Here is a 19,660-nt window from a genome sequence, read left to right on the forward strand (position 1 = left end):
CTATATTTTGCAGCTTGGTGTCCATACCGTTAGGCAAGGACAATAAATCCTAAAAACAGAATATTATTTCCTTTAGATCTTCCACAAAGAAAGAATATCAAAACACCCACCCCCGCCCCCCACACACACACAGAATCACAGTCTGTTTTTTTCTGATGATTTCAACTATGTTAAATATTTTCTTTTCTTATATTTTACAAGCTCTGCAGCATCTTTCCCCCCTGTTACTTTTGTGTTGTATAATTAGCATATAATTATGCACTCTTTCACACTGGAAAGATGATTCTTTTATTAATGACCCTTTGAAAAGTTCTTTATTATTTATCTTTGAAAGTGAGTTTGAAATCAAAACGCTTGCATGACTTTTCCTTTCCTTCTGTTTAACTTAGGAGATCTTAAAAGTAGTAAAAGAGACGGTTATAGATGTCACAGAAAGTCATAAATTTTCCACCTTTAGACTGAGAAATGGGGTTTGGGAAACAACTGTTGCATCTTCCACTCTTTCCAAATTAAATGCTTGAGCGTGTGAAGAACAGGTATGCAACAAAACACTCAAGTTCCAAAAATGACTCCCTATTCCTTACCTTTTCCCCCTGTTAGCACCAATAGGAAATGGTCAGAACCAAAAAGCTTCCAGAATCCGATACAAAAACAGAAGAAGACCATAATTCACATTTGTAGTAAGTACAATATAGGCTCAAAATTAGTCTTAAGTGGAAAAATCACTCAGACCCTGATTTGTAGTCAATTCGGGAAGGTGCCACTCATCTTTGCTGAGGCCATGCAAGCCTTATTACTATTTCTGGCTGACTGCTATTTATTTAACAGGCTTACCCAAGTACTCCAGATTGGCTATGGGCCATTATAAGGAAGAGTGTACATTATTGCAAATTTTAATTATTTCTCAAGCCATTTTGCTTGCAGTGATAATCCCATGAGACCAACATATCTTGCATAAGCAAAGCAAATAGCTTTTGGCTAAGACAGCTCTTGAGTTATTTTGTAACCTATTCCTACATAATTTCTGGCCTTTCCAATTGTGGCTGGGACCTGCCAAATCAGGAGTTCAATGGCTTTTTGGCTCATGGTGATCACAACCACATTATTGAAAACACACATATGGACAGTAATACAAATGATTAAAATAATGACTCAAATTTGTTTTCAAAAATAGTGCTATTTATGCCTGATGGAAACACTTCCGCTATCTACCTCTATTCAACATTTCCTCTATCCAGCACTTCCACTGTGGGCAAAGTAACACATGCCTAGAGCTATTTTAAGAATTTTTCTTATCTTCTCCAGTTTTTCCACTATTTCAGTGGAGATGGCTGAGCAATAATAGCCTGATGACCTTGAAAACTTTTTGCTTCATTTGTAGCATCAGGGAAATTTGCCCAAATTGTTTTGTGGGCCAAACTTAATTGCACACTTTTGCCTTTCTATTTGGAATGCCAGTGTTCCTTTGGTTGAAAATGTCTAAGTAGCTCCATTTTCACAAGCAACATTTTTCTTGTGAAGGAATAAAAGGATAAGAATTTACTTTGGTTGTACTCAAGAAGCTCCTTTTTTCAAGTCTTTCTCTCTCCTCTTATATATGATGATTTTTCTTTTCAAAATGGGAGTCACAGACTCTTAGAAATAGAGGGTATCTTAAAAGAAACTAAATCTAAACACCTGCTGTTGCATGAAAACCGTCTATAATGTCTTAAATAAGGTCCTCCATTACCAGCTATTCTTTGGGGCAAAAGAGATTAAAGAAAAATAGAAAGTGCTATCCTCATATAGAGGATAATGTCTTATAACTAAAACAAATTATAGGATGTAGATGTGATTTTCCCTACTCATGAGTTCTCAGTCTCTCATCCACCTTGTTTCATTACATTTGGAAGAATTTGTGAAGCAGACACTCCATTTTAAATTTGGGTCATTGAGAATACGGTCAACAGGCCAAAAGGGAGTAAAACAGCACTTCCAAAATTTTTTTTTTCCATGAGAATTTAGACTGCATGGTCTTGACCTTTTCATTTCAATGATCCAGAAAGTTAGAGATATTTTTAAAGGTCGACCTCATAAGAAAAGAACTATAAGATACTTTTACCATTATTGCTTAAGAATAAGTTACATTATTAGTACAAAGTACAGGTTAAAAGATTGGGTTTTGCAACGGAACTACATGTTTTGAAACCTGGCTTCCTAATTAATTAGCTATATGTCCTTGGGAAGTTACCTAACCTTTGGAAGTTTTGGTTTACTCATCTGTAAAAGGAGATAATAACACTATCTTCTCCACTGGGCTATTAGGAAGATTAAGTGAGCTAATTCATGTAAAGCATTTTGTTCAGTGTATGGCATATGTTTTAAGCATACAATAAATAATAGCTTCCCCTTGTTCACTGAAGTAATAAAAACAAAGAATTTGGTTGTCAAGAGCTCACAATTTTAAAAATTTGATTCATAATCTCAAAACGTTAATGAATTTCCTTAAGTCCTGTTTTTGGACTGAGAATTAATAGTGCTAGGGAAAATATTTTCATGGTATAAATACCTTATAAGGAAAATTTACATAGCCAGAATGTTTTTAACAAATTAATATGTATTATTTGATAGCTCACTGAATAATATAATTATCCTAATTGATCATGCATCCAATAGGTTTTGAAAAGGTGTGACACTTAGCTAACCAGTTAGAGTCCAGAATAATTTCATGAAATATGTTTTTATTCATGCCATTTGAAACTTAGTCACTTCTGTGTTTGTCTGATCAGTCAATGTATTAAATATATTACTTGGCAGACTAAATTACATATCTAGATGAGATTATAAAATAAGCCTCTTGTATATATCCAGACAAGGTTTAAAAGTCTGCTATATCAAATAGCATTATAAATTAGCCAGTCTCCACTTTTATGTTACTTTTTATAAAACATCAATTTATACCATTATTCTGATCTATTCTTAAATATTCAACTCTAATTTATAGTATGCTTTTCCTAAAAGCAAAACAAAACAAAACCTTGCTTTGCTAATTCTATAAAGGAAAGAATTCAAATTCTGCCAGTCTGGAATACCCATGTGGCGAATTAGGAAATCAAGGAACAAAGCTATTTTTCAGTTCTCTACCATCACCGAAAGTCAGTAATTACAAAGCTGAAATACATCAGTGTCTTAAGAATATTCTTTTTGTATTGATCCTGAGAATCTGAAACTCTTCCTAGTAGCCCATTACAATAATTGTAAACCTTAACCACTAGAAAACTATTTAATGATTCAGAAATCAGGGACATCAAAATAATTACTTCCATAAAACTAAAAGAATCGCAGTTAAAAAACTGTATTAAAAGTAATATATAAAATAATGTTTTCAGAATTTATTTAGATTACTGTACATTAGAAGAATAAAGGATTGGGGTCACCCTCCCAGAATTTAACATGCCTCCTCAGTGGGGAAAGGAGGTTCACATTACCCTCAGTATTTTATGAAGGAACAAACAGTGTTTATTGATCAGATATATGACAGTTGATGGTAATCTATGGAAGATGTTGTTCTGAGTGAAATAAAAATGTTTTGTGAAAAAAGCGAACTAAGAAAAAAATGGGGAAAACGTGTCTTGCAAAACTATACTCTTCCATTCCACAACTGCCACTTAAATTGGTTACTGCGCAAGCTCCATTCTCTATTAATTCAGAGACATTCTCTTTTCCCAAGCTTGCTGTCCACTTACCCTAGTTGTTTTGACTTTATTCCCAGAGGAACAGCTCCATCCTTTCCGATCAGGGAGAACTTTACATTCTTCTCCCTCTAGACATGGCTGCATATGGCACCACCATTTCTGTTCCACTATTGAAGCTATAAGAGAGAAAAAAAATTGACTCAACGTTTTCTTCTTGGGACTTATTTCTCTTGTTCACCTTTAAAGAGGAACAAAAGCCACTAATTTTTCCTACCAGTGGGAAGACAGGTATTTGAGGTATGCCTTTCTTTTTGTTCAAAAGGACAAAACCTTTCAAGATTTTCTAACTAAAATAATTTTCTTTAAAACATTTTTTGTTTTGTTGTAATGAGAACACTTAACATGAGATCTATCCACTTAATAAAATTTTTAAGTGTAGCAGTAGGAGATACACCTATTGCTAAATGACGAGTTAATGGGTGCAGCACACCAGCATGGCACATGTATACGTATGTAACTAACCTGCACATTGTGCACATGTACCCTAAAACTTAAAGTATAATAATAAAAAAAAGAAAAAAAAGGAATGCAGTACAGTTAACTATAGACACAATATTACAGGATTTTCATGTGAAAATAGACTTCATGAAAGCTAACATATTGAAAATAAACTATGCAAATGTGTATAGGCACCAATAAGAAAATGGACCTATGACCAGTTTAGAGTCAACACTTTATAATCAATATAATATTCCCATGAATAAGATGATTATCAGGAGGGTGTTTATCAGAGTTATCATAATTTTTTTAACTGTGTGCTATAACCTCATCACAAACACTATATTATAGTAATATGAGCACTTAACAAATTACTATTTATGGTAACATCAATTAAATAAATGCATATAAAGATTTATGTCCTACTATTATTAGGTGAACCCTCAAGGAAAAAAATTAATATGTTATTGCATCATCATAAAAGTTGATATTTTATGTGAATTCTATCCACAACTAAATGTTCACTCATATACATGGTGCTATATTTTTTAATTCTTAAGAATATCCATGGGTTTAAGAACCCATCATATTAAATCATCCATTTTCATCTTTCCTTTTCCAATTAATTTACACATACTCCACCTCCCACCATCCACCAAGAAATCAACATTTCATGGTATCAAAATAAGATGCACATTAATTTAATGGAACCTCATTATAATGCCTTTTGTAACAGAACTGCATAATATTTTAGATCTCTTTCCAGAGGATTTTAGATTTCAAAATGCCACCCAAATATTCTAGTTTCAACTTATTATGGTATTTGTAGTATGTTCAAATTTGTAGTATGTTCAAATATGTTCACCCAGGATTGACCCCCCATTGAAAGCATTATAGTGGGGTTCCAGTTCTAAGCCATCCTTGGCTGTGCTGTTACAATAAGGAATGGAAGAAGTCACACCATCCACACACGATGGAGCAGCTCGCGTGGTGCCTGCCACCTGCCCAGGGAAGCAGGAGCACTTGACTGTTTGTGACCGTTCTTCTATCTTGTTCTTATTACAGCATCTGTGGAGTGCCACCACCTCACAAGTTCCCGTTTTAACATGGTGAGCTGCACAAACAAAAACAAAATATAAGAAAACATTGAGAAAGCTTTGGACACTTTCCCCCACCCTTCTTTTTAATTAGCAGTACATTAAATATAGCTCTATAAGGGGTCTACCATGCATGAAACGAGAAATACAATGATGCTAACTCCATAATGCAGATTTGATTTCTTTTCTAAATGTGGTAGGAACATTTCTGTCAGTGAATGCTTAGTAAAGCAGGCACAATTAGTGACTAGATTAGAATAAGCTGTTAAAAGTCTGATACAGAAGCAGTATGTGCCGTCATCAAAAACATTTATTTGCATATGACTTTTTAATGCCTTTTTGTTCAATGTGTTAATCAAAGTGAAATAAACCTCTGGCCTAGGTACCCTGCAACGGGACTGAGGCCAGCCCCATTCTCAAAGTGGGTGGTTGCTGATAAAGCTTGTGTTCTTCTAGGGGAGAGTAAGAGGACTAGGCAGGAAGTGGAGGCAGACGGTGGGCACCCACATGCTCAGTATTCTTCTGCTCAATTTCCCTGAAAATGAACAAATCCAGTGATTCTTGAAATTTCCACCATTTTTCTGGAAGATCCAACCAGTCCCAGAACCCAGAGTCATTAATTTCAATTTTGCCTGAGAGGGCAACTGCCACCAAATGGTACCATGAACTTGGATAATTCGTATCTGGCAGCCAACTGCCTGTAAACCCAATCCAATAAGCTGTCAGGCTTCCATACTCATTTTGTCAGCCTTGAATAAGGCCACTAAGTGAGTTGGGTTAATGAAAATTTTGGACCTTACTCATTACATTATGATAAGATTCTAGTTTGTCTTCATTATTTTTTTCAGCATTTCTTCTTCAAATAGTAATCCTACAGTGAAAAGATAAAACTTTTGCCTGCTAGAATTAAAAACAGCTTAAAATCAAACATTTGTTAAAAGATTATGCTTTCAGTAATTTTAAAAGTGTAATTGTTATAAAAACAGAAATTACAATGGAAAAGATCTTAAGTTGTTTAATGGCATAAACATAGGGAGACCCATTGCAAATGAGATCAGCACATCAAGCATTTACATTAATCTTCTCATTGAAGATGAGTGAAACCAATGTGCAATAAGTCAGGCTAAGTAGTTTGCTCAGATTTTTCTAAGACAGAGCAAATCACACATATTGCCTACCTCTTATCCTTCTATGTGAGACCAAGAAACTCAAGTGTAACATACAGCTTTGACATATAATCCTCAATAGAAACTTCAAGAAGCAGACACCATTTCTGCCACTGTAGATACAAATTGGAATGTTTTCTGTGTTTGATTCAAACATAAATCTATCTCTATGAAAGCAAAAAAATAAGAGGCAGACTTTTGTCCCTATCTTCTCTTGTTCTGGGGAAATATTTTCTTAGCTAAGAATGAGTCCGTTTGTTTTAATTTGCCAAATGGTTTATATTACATTATACAAGTTAATATTCTGCCTTCTCTACATTTCTTTATTAGGTCACATTTTAAGCGAGTGAATACCACACATCAGCCATGGTCTTGAGCACTGGAAACACGGCAATGAATAAGGGACACAATCTGTTCCTGCCCTCAAAAAGCTTATGTTTCTGAGGAGAAAACAAATAATAGGCACCCACGGTAATAATTAAGGCAATGATGTTAGATTTTTAAGCTCCTTGAAGAAAATACAGTAGAGTAGAGTAGAAGAGTAGAGTAGAGTAGAGTAACGTGATTCAGAGTAATTTTGTAGGAAGGGAATGCATATTTTTTCAAGTGTCACAGGAAACATCTCTCTTTGAGGAGATAATCCGAATCATGAGCTGAATAATGAGAAGGAAGTCTCTAATATGAAGATCTAAGAAAGGAAGAACAAATATTAGAGCAGCAAATAACAAGGTCACGAAGTAGGGGGAAGTGTGGTATGTCCCCAGGGCAGCAAAGATGGCCAGAGTGGCTGGAGTGTGGCTAAACAATTGAAAGTTTGAGGGAAATGTATCAGAAACATAAGCAGATCATGGAAGGGCTGGTATGCTATGGTAAGGAGATTGGATTTTATTCTTCCTGCATGGGAAATCTTTGGGTAGAAATAGCATTACATCATCTATCTATTAGAAGTTTACTCATGCTGCTCTTTAGAGATTGGGATGAAGAAGGCAAGAGTGGAGACCAGTTATGAAGAGGTGTAGGAGTCTCTGTGATCAAGGATGAGACTTACACTAGATTAACAACAGCAGAGATGGGGAGAAGTAGCAGCTTGGATATATTTCAGTATAGAGTTGATTTGATTTACCAGTGGGTAGAATGTGGGTCATGAGGGAAAGAAGACTAAAGAATTACCCCTAAGCTTGGACTGAGCAATGAGAAGTTGATAGTTCTGATGGATAGAGAAGGCCTAGGAAAGAAGAATTTGTCAGAAGATGGTTGAGGTTAGTATATCTGTACTTCTGTTGGGGCCGTGTTAAGCTTAAAAGATACCAATGCAGAGATGTAAATCAAGCAACAACATTTATAAAATAAAGCTTAGGGGAGATATTTGGGCTACAGAGGCAGTCTTCAGTGATCTAAGCCTACAGATGGTATGTAAAGCCATGGACTGAACAAGATTACCATGGAAAAGGTTTCCACCAATAGAAAAAGAAGAAAAAAGAACAGTCTAAAATCTAGATCTGGAATGGGGAGACAGCAAGAAGACTGATAAAGAGGTACACAAAAGGAAAAAGGATAAAGAAATGTGTGTGTGAAAGAATGAAGAAATAGAAGACAAAAGAATAAAAGGTTTCAAAAAGGAGAGATTGATCATCTATGTCAAATGCTGTTGAAAGGTCCAATTAAAAGAAGAGAAATAATTGTCCATTTAAAAAGTAATACGGTGTAGTGGCCAAGAGTATAGACTCCAAAGTCCGAGTACCTGGATTCAAATCTAAGTTCCTCCTAATGACTACTTGATCTTGGTACGTTATCTATTATGCATGGGCAGCTGAGTTTTTTCATGTCTAAAAGAGGGATATTAATAGCACAATCTTCATAGGATTAACTGAGGATTAAATGAGTCATGTATAAAGTGTTTAGGACACTGCCTCCCCGTAGCAGGCACCTCTGTAAGTGTTAGCTATTTCTATTGCTGTTAACATTTGATCTTGGTAAAAATCATGTTAGTGGCATGAAAAAAATAAAAGCATTATTGAAGTAAGTTTAGTAGAGAAGGAAAGGTAAGGTTGTTATACTTATAAAAAGTCTTTCAAGGAGTTTTTCTGGGAAGGGAGAAAGGAAATTAAGCAAGAGCTGGAATGAATCATGGGGTCAAGGGAATTTTTTTAAATGGATGCTTTAAAAGCATGCTTGTTTGCTGGAGTGATCTAGCAGAGAGGGAAAATGACAACACAGGAGAAAAAATAGATCATTAACAAAGAATGTTCTTAAGAAAGAAAAGTAAATTGTGATCCAGGGCCCCTGGAGGGCTGGCATTAGATTTGTGTGAGGACACAATCGATTTTAACAAGAGGAAGATGGGATATGTAGGTACAGTCAGGTAGACGTGAGTGGATTCGGTGGTGAGAAGATAAGGTAGTTTCTTACCCGATTTCATCTATTTTTCCTATGAAATATGGCAGCCCTTGGAGAAGAAAAAGAGGGTCTGAAATAGACACGTAAGAAAAAGTAAATTTACCAGGAACGAGTGGGAGGGATACCTGGCAGGGAGTTAGCTGATGCACACTGTAAATTGCAGAGAACACAGCAGAATGGGAGATGGAGTGAGATTGCAGAGCACAGTGGAGATAAACATCTCTAAGATGATAGGTTTCTGGGGATGCTTGGACTTCTGAGAGTGATTTAGGGAACCAGGGATGTGAGTCATGATGAGATTACTCCTCTAAATCTCTGAATGGAAGCTAGGGAAAGATGATTAGGGCTTCTTCAGATAGTGACATTAGTAGGCAGATCACTAAGCTGAGATAGCTTCTGGGAGAACATTATGGTGGCTGGGGCTCTGTTCTCTTTCGTGGTCCTATAACAGCCAGGAGCACATGGTGAGTTTCCCCTGACCTCTGCTCTGAGAAAAGAGGCACCATTCTAGCACCAAGGCTACTTTCCTTCTGTATTTCAAGGAGATTTTATTATATGTTGAAAAAGAAAGGAGAAGTGAAAACTCATCTGTTTTCCATTTCCATACAAAATCAAAATTTATTTCTATTTTGCCTGACTAAATAAATAAGAGGACAAAGTAACTGTGGCAGTCATTAGTCCTGTTGACCAACTATGTCTGGTTTTCTCCCTTCTGGACAAAGGTTGTACTGTACTTCTCCACTCCATTTAATTTAGATGTAAGGGCATGACTTGCTTTGTCCAATGAAATGAAAGTTAAAGTAATATGGTCCACATATGAGGAGAAACTAATAATATCAATTCTATATGGAAGCTGTAAGAACTACTGTGTAATTCAGCGTGTTTCTCCCCACCAGCCAGAGCAACCAATTATGTTCTTGATAGCGGAGGCCACGTCAATCTGAATCCCCAACTGAAGAGACATGGAACCGACTCACCACCGATCATGATGGGCATATGAGTGAGAAACAAAGCCATGTTGTTATAAGCCTCTAAAATTAGGATGTTGTTTGTTACTGCGACCAACTCAGCCTACTATAACTACAAGGTGGTACTTTCACTGCTTCTCAGATTGTTCAGGAGGGTACACTTTCCAAATGTATTAGTTGGAGAATAAGTCAGGGAAGCATGATATCTCAAAGCCCAAATCATCCTAGCTTATTTGAGTCAATGCAGAGTCAGGATGAAAAAGAAAAGATTTAAATATTCCTATAATGTGAGAGGTTCTGAGAAATTATTCTACAATGTAGAAATAATTTCTACAATATAGAAATTATTCTATAACGTGAGGGGTTCTGAGAAATTATTCTACTTTGGGTAAGTTTGGCATGCCAGAGCTCTGGTGAAGAAAGTGTACCTCTTTCTTCTTGGAAGAGAAAGGAGGTGAAATGATGATCACAAGGCACAATGGAGAGTAGGGAAAGAGAGGTATGCCCTCCTTCAGAGAGCATGATGCTAGATGTTAGGAGAGTTGACCAGGAAGGGACAAATGGTAGCCTGATAGATGCAGGGCTTTCCTGCCCTGTGCTTTTTTTTTTTTTTTTCTTTTCACTGCCTATGAACAAAATGTACAAACATGAGGGAGTTTCCTGGTGAGAAATGAACTTCGTAAAAACCTCTCTCAGCCTTTGTCCTTCTTATTAAAACTGAAGGTGTAAAACTTTTTATGGGGAAGAGAAGAGAGGTAACCTTTTAAAAATAGAATAGATGATAGATACAGATAGATAAATATATAAATAAAATAGATGATAGATAGATAATCTTGTATTCAAAAACTTTGAAGGCATTGGTAGGAAAAATATCAAAAAAAAAATATATATATATATATGCGCCAGTAAATATGTCAAGTGAAGTGAGATACTTCAAAGAAGGAAATTAGCTTAGCAGGATTTGAACATGAAATATGTATGCATACGTTTAGTTTTCTTATTTGTCTGCTGTATATCTTAAAGTCTTGTTATGATAACCAAATTCTTGTAGACAAAGACTAATTTTTCATGTAAACTGCTCAGTATGTGGTATGTGTTTAATAAATGGTAAACAAGCAATTTAAAAAGATAAAACTAATTCCTGTGGTTTTTCTTTAAAAGGTTAATGAGACGGTAGGAAATTCAAGCAGTTACTAGAATTCTCTACACAGATTCAGACAGAGCTTGTGATAAACTAACCTAATCGAATATTAGTGCTTTCCAAATTAACAAAATAGGCTTCACAGAAGATCAGTTAGCATCATATTAAAATGATACAAGACCCCCTGGAGAAGATTTAAATGAAAAAGAACAAACAAACAATTTTATTCATGTCACAATTCCCAAGTCACCAAAAAAAAAAAAAAAAAAAAAAAAAATTCTGATATTTTTCCTCCATGGATGTGATGCATAAACATAAAGCATTCCCTCCTACTTTTTTGTGAAATGACAGCAAAGACATATAGATTTCATTAAATTCTCATGAAACAGGGATACAAAGTCTTACCCAGCTCTAACGCTCTAACTACTGCCTTCCAAGGTTATGGCCCTTATGTCTCATTTCAACAATAGGACCTTTGGCTCTATGGTACCCCAGAAACATGGCCTTAAGATACTGCCTCTTAAATCATATCTTAGATTTCTAAATATTTTCTGAAGCTATTATGACTGGTATATTTTGAAACGAAGTCCCATAGGCATTTTACCAAAACCTTTGCTTCAAGCTGCTTTTTTTATGTAGTGAAAGAAACTTATTCATAAAAAAAGAAAATCAAATTAAATGACATTTGATTTATATAGGCATAGATTTTTAAAAATTATACATCATAATATTCATTGCATTATATATACGTAATATGGTCACATCTGATTGATCACTTGTGAGCCAACCATAAATACATGGGTATGAAAATATGGGTTCACAGTAGAATAATATTCATGCAAATTATTCACCTTAAATAGTAGTTGCTGGCCGTAGCTTAATATGAGCACTAACTTATGTATATTACATTCTGTATGTGAAAATAATTTATACACACCATAAACCATTTATGAAATAATGGTGATTACTAACATTGACTGAATATTGATTTTGTGATGAGCATTATTTCATTTTATCAATGCAATAACCACTGACAAGGAAACTATACCTCCAATTTACAAGGGACACAGAAATGTTAAGAGACACAGAAACGTAAGTTGGCCAAGGTAAAATATTGAGTAAGAAACAAAATTAGAGATAAGAATCCAGATAACTTACTTCCAGAAATCATGATCTTGACCATTATCTTATAATGCCCGATATGGTTTATATCTGTGTCCCCACTCAAATCCCATGCTGAAATGTAATCCCCAATGCTGAAGATGGGGCCTGGTGGGAGGTGATTGGATCATGGGGCAGTTCCTAATGGTTTAACATCATCCCCCTAGTCCTGTTCTTGTGAAAGAGATCTGGTTATTTAGAAGTGTGTAGCACCTCCCCTCTTGCTCTCTCTTCCTCCTGCTCTGGGCATGTGAGATGTCTCACTCCCCCTTTGCCTTCTACTATGATTGATTGTAAGTTTCCTGCAGCCTCCCCAGAAGCCTAGCAGGTGGCCAGCATCATGCTTGCTGTACATCCTTGAGCCATGTACCATGAGCCAATTAAACCTCTTTTCTTTATAAATTACCCAGTCTCAGGTATTTCTTTCTAGCAGTGTGAGAACAGACCTTTCTATGCAAGAAAGACTTTTCTATGCCTTCCTGAAGTTCTAAACACATGCAGCAGACTCCAATTCCAGATTATGTGGAGGAATGCAGTAAGTGTATCACTGTCCTTACACATAGTGCTTGATAACCTTGAAAGAGCCTAGCTTGACCTATACTACATTTGTATAAACTCTAAAGCAAGTTTATTCATTTTCCAAAGAATTGATTTGTTCACCTCTAAAATGGCTTCCTAGAGTCTTTATGAAGACCAAATGAGGTAATGTGTGTGAAGCTGTCTTGAAATTATATATTACTTAAATGTTAATTACCTTTATTTTTATGATTAGTGTAATTAATGAATATCAAAGTAATGCAATATGCATATAAGCTGCAAAGAAGTGGCTGTTAGGGGAAGTTATCTACATTCTATAGAAGTTCTAATTTATATATATATATATATATATAGTTAATTGTGTTGACTTGAGATGCCTATAAACAAATCAATCTGACATCAAATCTACAAAAGAGAGTAAGTTTAGCATCAAGTTGTGAATTTGTTCCTACTTGGTTTCCTCTCCACTATATTTCAGTTCTTATTTGCATTCTGATTTCTCATTGATTCTGAAATTTTGTTTGTCTCTATATACTCCTATTTAATAGTTTACCCAGCCTGACTAGCTCCCTGGAGAATCTATATTATACCTTCTAAGCAGAAATAAAGCATCACCTACATGCACCAATAGGCAACTGAAATGCAAGCTAGTTAGTGGATTTAGGTTGCTGTAAATCACTTTAAATTGAAAAAATGTGCTGAAACAAAACTTTCTGAGACAGCTAATTTCTCACTTTAATTCATTAGAATGGGAAAATAGCTCATATTTTTTAGACTTTCATGCTGAAGCAATCTAATTAAAAGAAATAGTAATTTAAATAGCTCAATGAAATTTCAAAAGTTCTCATAATTTATGAAGTCAGGAAGATCAGGAGGAAACAACCAAATGCCAATAACATGTTTACAAATTCTGTTTTTTAGAACTGTTCCACTTTTATATGGAAAAAAGAAAATGAAATTTTGGGGTGGGAAAAGATTGCCACTAAAGAAAGGATAATAACCATAAAATTTCAATTTAACAGTAGGGTCTCTATTAACAAAAGCAAATTCTCAACCAGAGAATGTCCCCCAGTCTCTTTTAAGAGAAAGCGACAAAACAAAGGAAGATTCACACATGGGATGATGCTTAGATTCTTTGCCCCTCATGAGCCTCAATCATGAATATCTTCCCACCCACATTTTAAATGACAGTTGATGTTAAGAAAGGTGTATCTAAAGGAATAAGTGGTCCCTTTATACACTGTCCAGCAACTTCTGCTTGTAAGGCCTGTTCTGGAAAAGAGGTATGAGACCACTGAAATCCATCTCTTCAGAAATTTAAAGTAAAAGCTGCAGAATAGACACATGGAAATTGACACACGAGCCAAAAGTATATCTGGTATCAGGAGTCAGGTAACCCACGGAAAGCTTCGTGCATGCCTCATGGTAAAGAGGGGTGGCACTCGGAGGAAGCAATCAGGAAAGGGAACCAAGCACAGCAGCAAAGAGAGGTCAGAGAGAAGGGAGCAGGTGGTCCATGAGCTGCCTTGGTGTATGCCCTTCTGCAGATTTTCCTGTTTTTTTCCTGAATTCCCGAAAACATTTTCCAGAATATGTTTCAATTGGCCCCCTTTTTTTTCACGAGGTAACTTGATGATGTCTCTGTTCCTTGATCCAAAACTGTGCTGACTAAATGATTTCTTTGTTTAAATTAAAGCTATAATTAACAAAAGCTCATTATCAGCCAGAAGTATTCTCCACCTTCATTTTTAAGAGGAAAAAGACAAATTCCTACTATCTAAGTAGGATCCAGGAAACATAATCTAACAGTCACACTTCCTACATTTACCTCATACTGAAAACTGATACTTCAAATGATGACCTTAAGTCCATTTATAATTACAGTAAAGGAGAAATGGTCCATTTTAGATTAGATGATAGATAGATAGATAGATAGATAGATAGATTTTTTAATGGCAAAGTTTGAAAAGAAAATTTTCTGATTAATCTTAAATTATACAAAACTGTAAAGAAATAGAACATCCCCGATTCCCAAGCATTGTAGGAATCACATTGTTCTTTCATGATTAAGAATATTCCTATAAGCATTCCTGGAAAGGAGTGTAGTGCAGACCAAGCGCTTTCTGAGGGAATGACCCAATGGGGAGAAAGAGTGTTAAAAATACAGATTGAGGATTGGGGCTCTCGTGTGTAGTTGTTTCTCCCTGAAGAGTGTGACTTGGAGTAAGGCATTTAGGTCACTGGATCTCTTTCCTTATCTGTAAAATGAAGAAATCAGACTAGATTTGGAGTTAATTTAGACTTAGAGGTTTCTCCCAATTCAAAAGTTTAATGAATTTGTAAAATGATTAGGTTTCATTAAAATGAAGACAATCTTTTAAACCTTTCAGAAAATGAAAACCTAAATATTACAGATTTTTTAACCCCTTCAAACTAAAACAAATTAACTTCATTTTAGTCCCTAAACTTAATGAGAAACTGAGGAGTTTATGAAATGTGTAGTTTAGATATATTTCTTCTCTGTATGAAGTTTGAAGTCTTAACTGCACAGTATAATATTCACCATAAAGTCAATCTGCACCCACATTTCTTTATGTACAAAACAGCTTGATTATGGTCAATTCCACGAGAAAGATCAAGTTCAAATCGTAATACAGGACAGTGGATTGGCTGAGGATTCTGAAGACAGATGGTCTAGGTTCAAGTCCCGGCTTTAGAAGAAAGCGCTTTCCTATGCATCAAACCTTTTTCTTTCCTCCTGGCTTCACAGCTAGGCTATTTTCCAGTCTTCCTTGCAGTTAGATATAGGCAGTGACACAAAGAATGTGGGCAGAAGTAAGTTATGCTTTTTCAAGTCCAGGCTTATAAAAACCTCCCACTCCATCACCCACTCTCTCTCTTCTCCTTTCAGGTAGATGTTAGTGCCAGGAGTGACCTTGGAAACCATGTGTAGAAGATGGCAGAGCTACCATAAACCTGAGTCTCTGAATGACTATGTAGAGGAGAGACCCACCCCCTACTACCAGCTGGATTTCACATAAGCAAGAAATACATTTAGGCTATGTTAAGCCTAACGTAATCATAGGCTATGTTAAGCCTAATGTAATCATAGGCTAGGTTAAGCCAATGATTTTGATGTATATCTGTTATAGTAGCAAGCCTTAGCTTAACTAATATGTAATGATATTCCTAGTAATGGACCTAGGAAGGAGTTGGGTGCAGCTCAAGTGCTTCTTAAGGGAAATGACATAGGAAGTAGAAAGAGCAGAGAACAGAAATATGTAATTTGAGAAAATTATTTTATCTCTGTAAGCATCAGCTATTCATAGGTAAAATAGGAATTATGATATTACCTACCATTAAGTGCTTTAATGAGGGTAAATTGAGCTAACCTTCATGAAAGTGCTTAAACTTAGTGTTAGCTATAATTATTATGGAGAGTAATAACATCTAAATCAGACCCTTGTATATATTTATGTAATGCAGATATCTAAGAGAGAATCATAGATTTTTTTAGAGACTTAAAAATAAAGTCCAAACTTGCCATTTTGTAAAAAGGGAACCGGTGATGAGAAAACATAATCCTAATTCTATATCACAGAGCTAGAGAGGAGGAGATAGCTAACTAGAACTCACTTCTCTTAATTTCTAGTTAGTTCAATGTCACTTCCATTAACTCCTCCACCCCTCATTTCTTTGATCACCAAATCCCTGTAAGTCTGCCTTTTGTAAACCCTTTTGATTTTCCTCTCTTTCCTACAACTTCACTTCTACTGATTTAGCTTAGGCATCCTTAACATTTCTTTCTTGCAAAACCACAAGAGCCTGTGACTTATTTCCCTACTTGCTAGCTTACTTCCCTATATACATATAAACACACACATACTACCATGGAAGATCCTTCTAAAAGTAATTCCGCAATATAGAATCATTTGTGGCTCTTCATTTTTTATACAATAATTCAAACTCCAGGCATTGCAAAAGCATCCTTCCATCAGCCTACATCCGTCTTCTCTAGCCTCACTTTCATGTGCATATGTGTTGCATCCTACACTGAAGGCACATAAACTATTATCAGAGTCTTATACAAAGCATACCTTCACATCTCTTTGTCTTTGCTGAGTCCATCTCCCTGTTTCTTAATTCCTTGCCCTCTTTTAAACTTTCAAGATTTAGAGCATCACATCTTCTACTCTATGAAGCTGTCAATTAGCCGGTTTCTTACTTATCTCTGTAACACCTGTAATTGTCTTTTATATTTACTTTTTATATCTCTGTTTCCCCTACTAAATTTTGTGGACCAAATCTATGGCTTTTAATCTATGAATACCCAGCTTGAGACACAGTTTGAGAGCCAAAATAGAAAATTAAAATAATTGAAGAACAAATGAATAAATAAATGGTTTACTACAAGGGTTCTCAAAAGAAAGAAATAAAAACAGTAAATTTAACTTTTTTTTTCCAGTTCAGGCTTAGATAAACTTATTGGAAATTGTAAAAACATTTGAAATTGTCTCTTTGTGAATATGTGTGTAATTCTTTTCTAATGGAGAGCCAAGTACAGTTTTAGGAGAGATAAACCCTGGATGGGGAGGTCAGAAGCTCTGGCTTCTAGAACTTGCACTGACACAAACTGATGGTTTCATCTTTGACAAATCAGTTAATCTCACTAAGTCACAATTTATTATCTGTGGGATAAAGTTGGTGATATATGATGGTAGGGCATTTAATATCATAGTAAAGAAAAAAAGTGACATCAGCTAAAAGCATGTTTATATTGTTATATCATAGAAGAAACTTACAACATAATCAATGAAAGCCTGCTCATCAGAGAAGCAATGTGGCATTGAACTCTGACCTAGAATATCTTGATTTTGGTCCTAACTGGTCAGGAATATTATTTCAGAAAGCACTTTACTTATATGGACTTTAGTTTCCTCAACTATAAAATTAGAAGAATCTCTAGATTTCTTTCCAACTCCAAAAATGTATTGTACAGTGTGATATGTAAAAAATTTAGATGAAGAGAGGCATTAAGTCATTTAATATTAAGAAGTGATTATTCCCTGCGAGGATGAACTTTTACTGTTCCCTGTATCTAATTTTGCAGATTTATAATTCCATACCCTTCTGTATGCTAAGAGGTGTTTTTTTTCACATATGTGGTATTCTTTGAAGCCAGCAAGAGCCCTACAAACAGAGGAAATCAGTATTATTTAAGAATGAACAAAATCTTTGCCTTCCAACTACAATCCAACAAAATCTTTTCTCACACATGGAAGATTTGCTTTGTTCCCAGTGATTGACATGAAAAGCAAATTTAGGTTATTTTTTCTCTACACTTCAGCAATTTCAGTAAGGAACATCCAGGTTCTGAGTGTCACTCTAGATTAAAAGGATATAAATCCTTAGTTAAATTATTAAAGAGGACTAGGATGAAGCTTTTTTTTTTTAGTTTTTAGGGAAAAAAGGTAATAGCTCTTTGAAAACTTATATTCTGAACTGCCCATTCACTAGCAATTTTACACTGTCATCTCAACTAAGCTTTTGGTTGTTGTTGACATCTTCTGAAAATGTCCTCTTAAAAATGACTTTAAAATTCACTTATGATGTGAAATTCAAATTAAAATAAAGAAGCAGTAAAATGTATTAGGAGAACCACTTGTCAGCAAGTCAAGAAACCTGTGCTTTCATTTGTATTTCACTACTAACCATGAGATCACTGCCTAGTCATTCACACATTGAAGATTCCCTCAACAGACATTGTGCTATCTCTCCTGGAAATATAAATCCAAACCATCTCTACTTTTAAAAAACCTAGAAAGCAGTAGAGGGAGAGAACCAGGCACACAAAAACTAAAATAAATTATCCATGAAAGAAAGAATAGATAAGCTGAACTTTATTAATAGTAAAATTTGAAATTTCTGCTCTGCAAAAGACACTGTCAATTAAAAAAAAATGGTGAAAAGTAGGTAGGACTAATAGTAGGTAGGACTAGGCAGCTCCCATTCGGATGGACAGAGCAGCTTGTGGAGACTCACACTGTGAACTTTTGCTCTAAGAACTACCGCAGGGACATACCAGGAAAGCTGAGAGAATCCACAGACCCTTTGAAGAAAGTGGCTTGCCGCTGCAGGTTTCGTGAGATGGCCAAAAAACTGTGAGTAACCAAAGTGTGAGGGGGAAGGTCCACCTCCAAACAAACAGCCTCACTGGTGAATCTGAAGGTCCAGATCATGGGAGAAGGATTTGACCTTACCTGGAGCTGAGATGAATTTAGAGAGCAAAGTGAAATATAAGAGTAGAGGAAGCAGCTGGAAGAGTGCTGTGGGCACTCTCGGTCCCCAGGGAAGGCATTCCTGATTTTGTCTCACAGGGGTCCTTGGGGAGGTCTGCCAGTGGAATTGGAGAAAGACCACAAGGAGAAGGAAACTTCCAGCTGAACTTTGTAACAATTTTGACTGAACATGAAGTTTCCTAGACAAAATCTGGGGGAGGGGGCAGACGGGGAGTACACATAGAAGCACAGAAACTGCAGCAGATGGGGAGATGTGAAACCTGAAAGCCCTGCCTGCTTTCTCAGCAGGGAGGCTTGTATCCTGGGTCACCTTCTCACCCCTGCTCACTGGTTGCCTTGAAATGAACTCTGTGCTGTTGGTGGGGGCATGGTGGGAGTGAAATTGCTCTTCAGGCTGCATGGAAGCTGGCTGAGGTCTATCACGGCCAGCTTTCCCCGACTTCCCCACTTCTCTGGTATGAAGCAGCAGAGGCAGCCATAATTCCCCTGGGAACATAACTCCATCAGCCTGAGAACTATACCCTTATGCACTACAGCAGCTGCAGTAAGACCCACCAAAGGAGGGTCTGAGCTCAGACATACCTAACCCTACCTCCATCTGATGGTCTTTCTCTACCCACCCCAGTAGTCAAAGATAGTGGACATAATTACTGGGGAGCTCCAAAGCTCTTCCCACTGCCTGAGAAATCTGAATACTTATCCAGACAACACTAGTGCAAGCC

The 19,660-nt window shown here is 36.1% G+C and overlaps 1 protein-coding gene across 3 annotated transcripts in view; it reads right to left on the bottom strand.

Annotated features, from left to right (window-relative positions):
• TAFA2 (TAFA chemokine like family member 2) overlaps positions 1 to 19,660 on the bottom strand; it is a 555,339-nt gene that overhangs the window by 42,147 nt on the left and 493,532 nt on the right. For all 3 annotated transcript variants that reach the window (XM_063646461.1, XM_063646460.1, XM_054444097.2), the window contains 2 exons: positions 5,134 to 5,286; positions 3,726 to 3,850 (listed from right to left, as the gene is read on the bottom strand). In XM_063646461.1, the coding sequence (XP_063502531.1) occupies positions 3,726 to 3,850; positions 5,134 to 5,286 (278 nt within the window). The remainder of the gene's footprint in view (positions 1 to 3,725; positions 3,851 to 5,133; positions 5,287 to 19,660) is intronic.

Source organism: Pongo pygmaeus, chromosome 10, assembly GCF_028885625.2.
Source record: "Pongo pygmaeus isolate AG05252 chromosome 10, NHGRI_mPonPyg2-v2.0_pri, whole genome shotgun sequence".
Taxonomy (NCBI): Eukaryota; Metazoa; Chordata; class Mammalia; order Primates; family Hominidae; genus Pongo; species Pongo pygmaeus.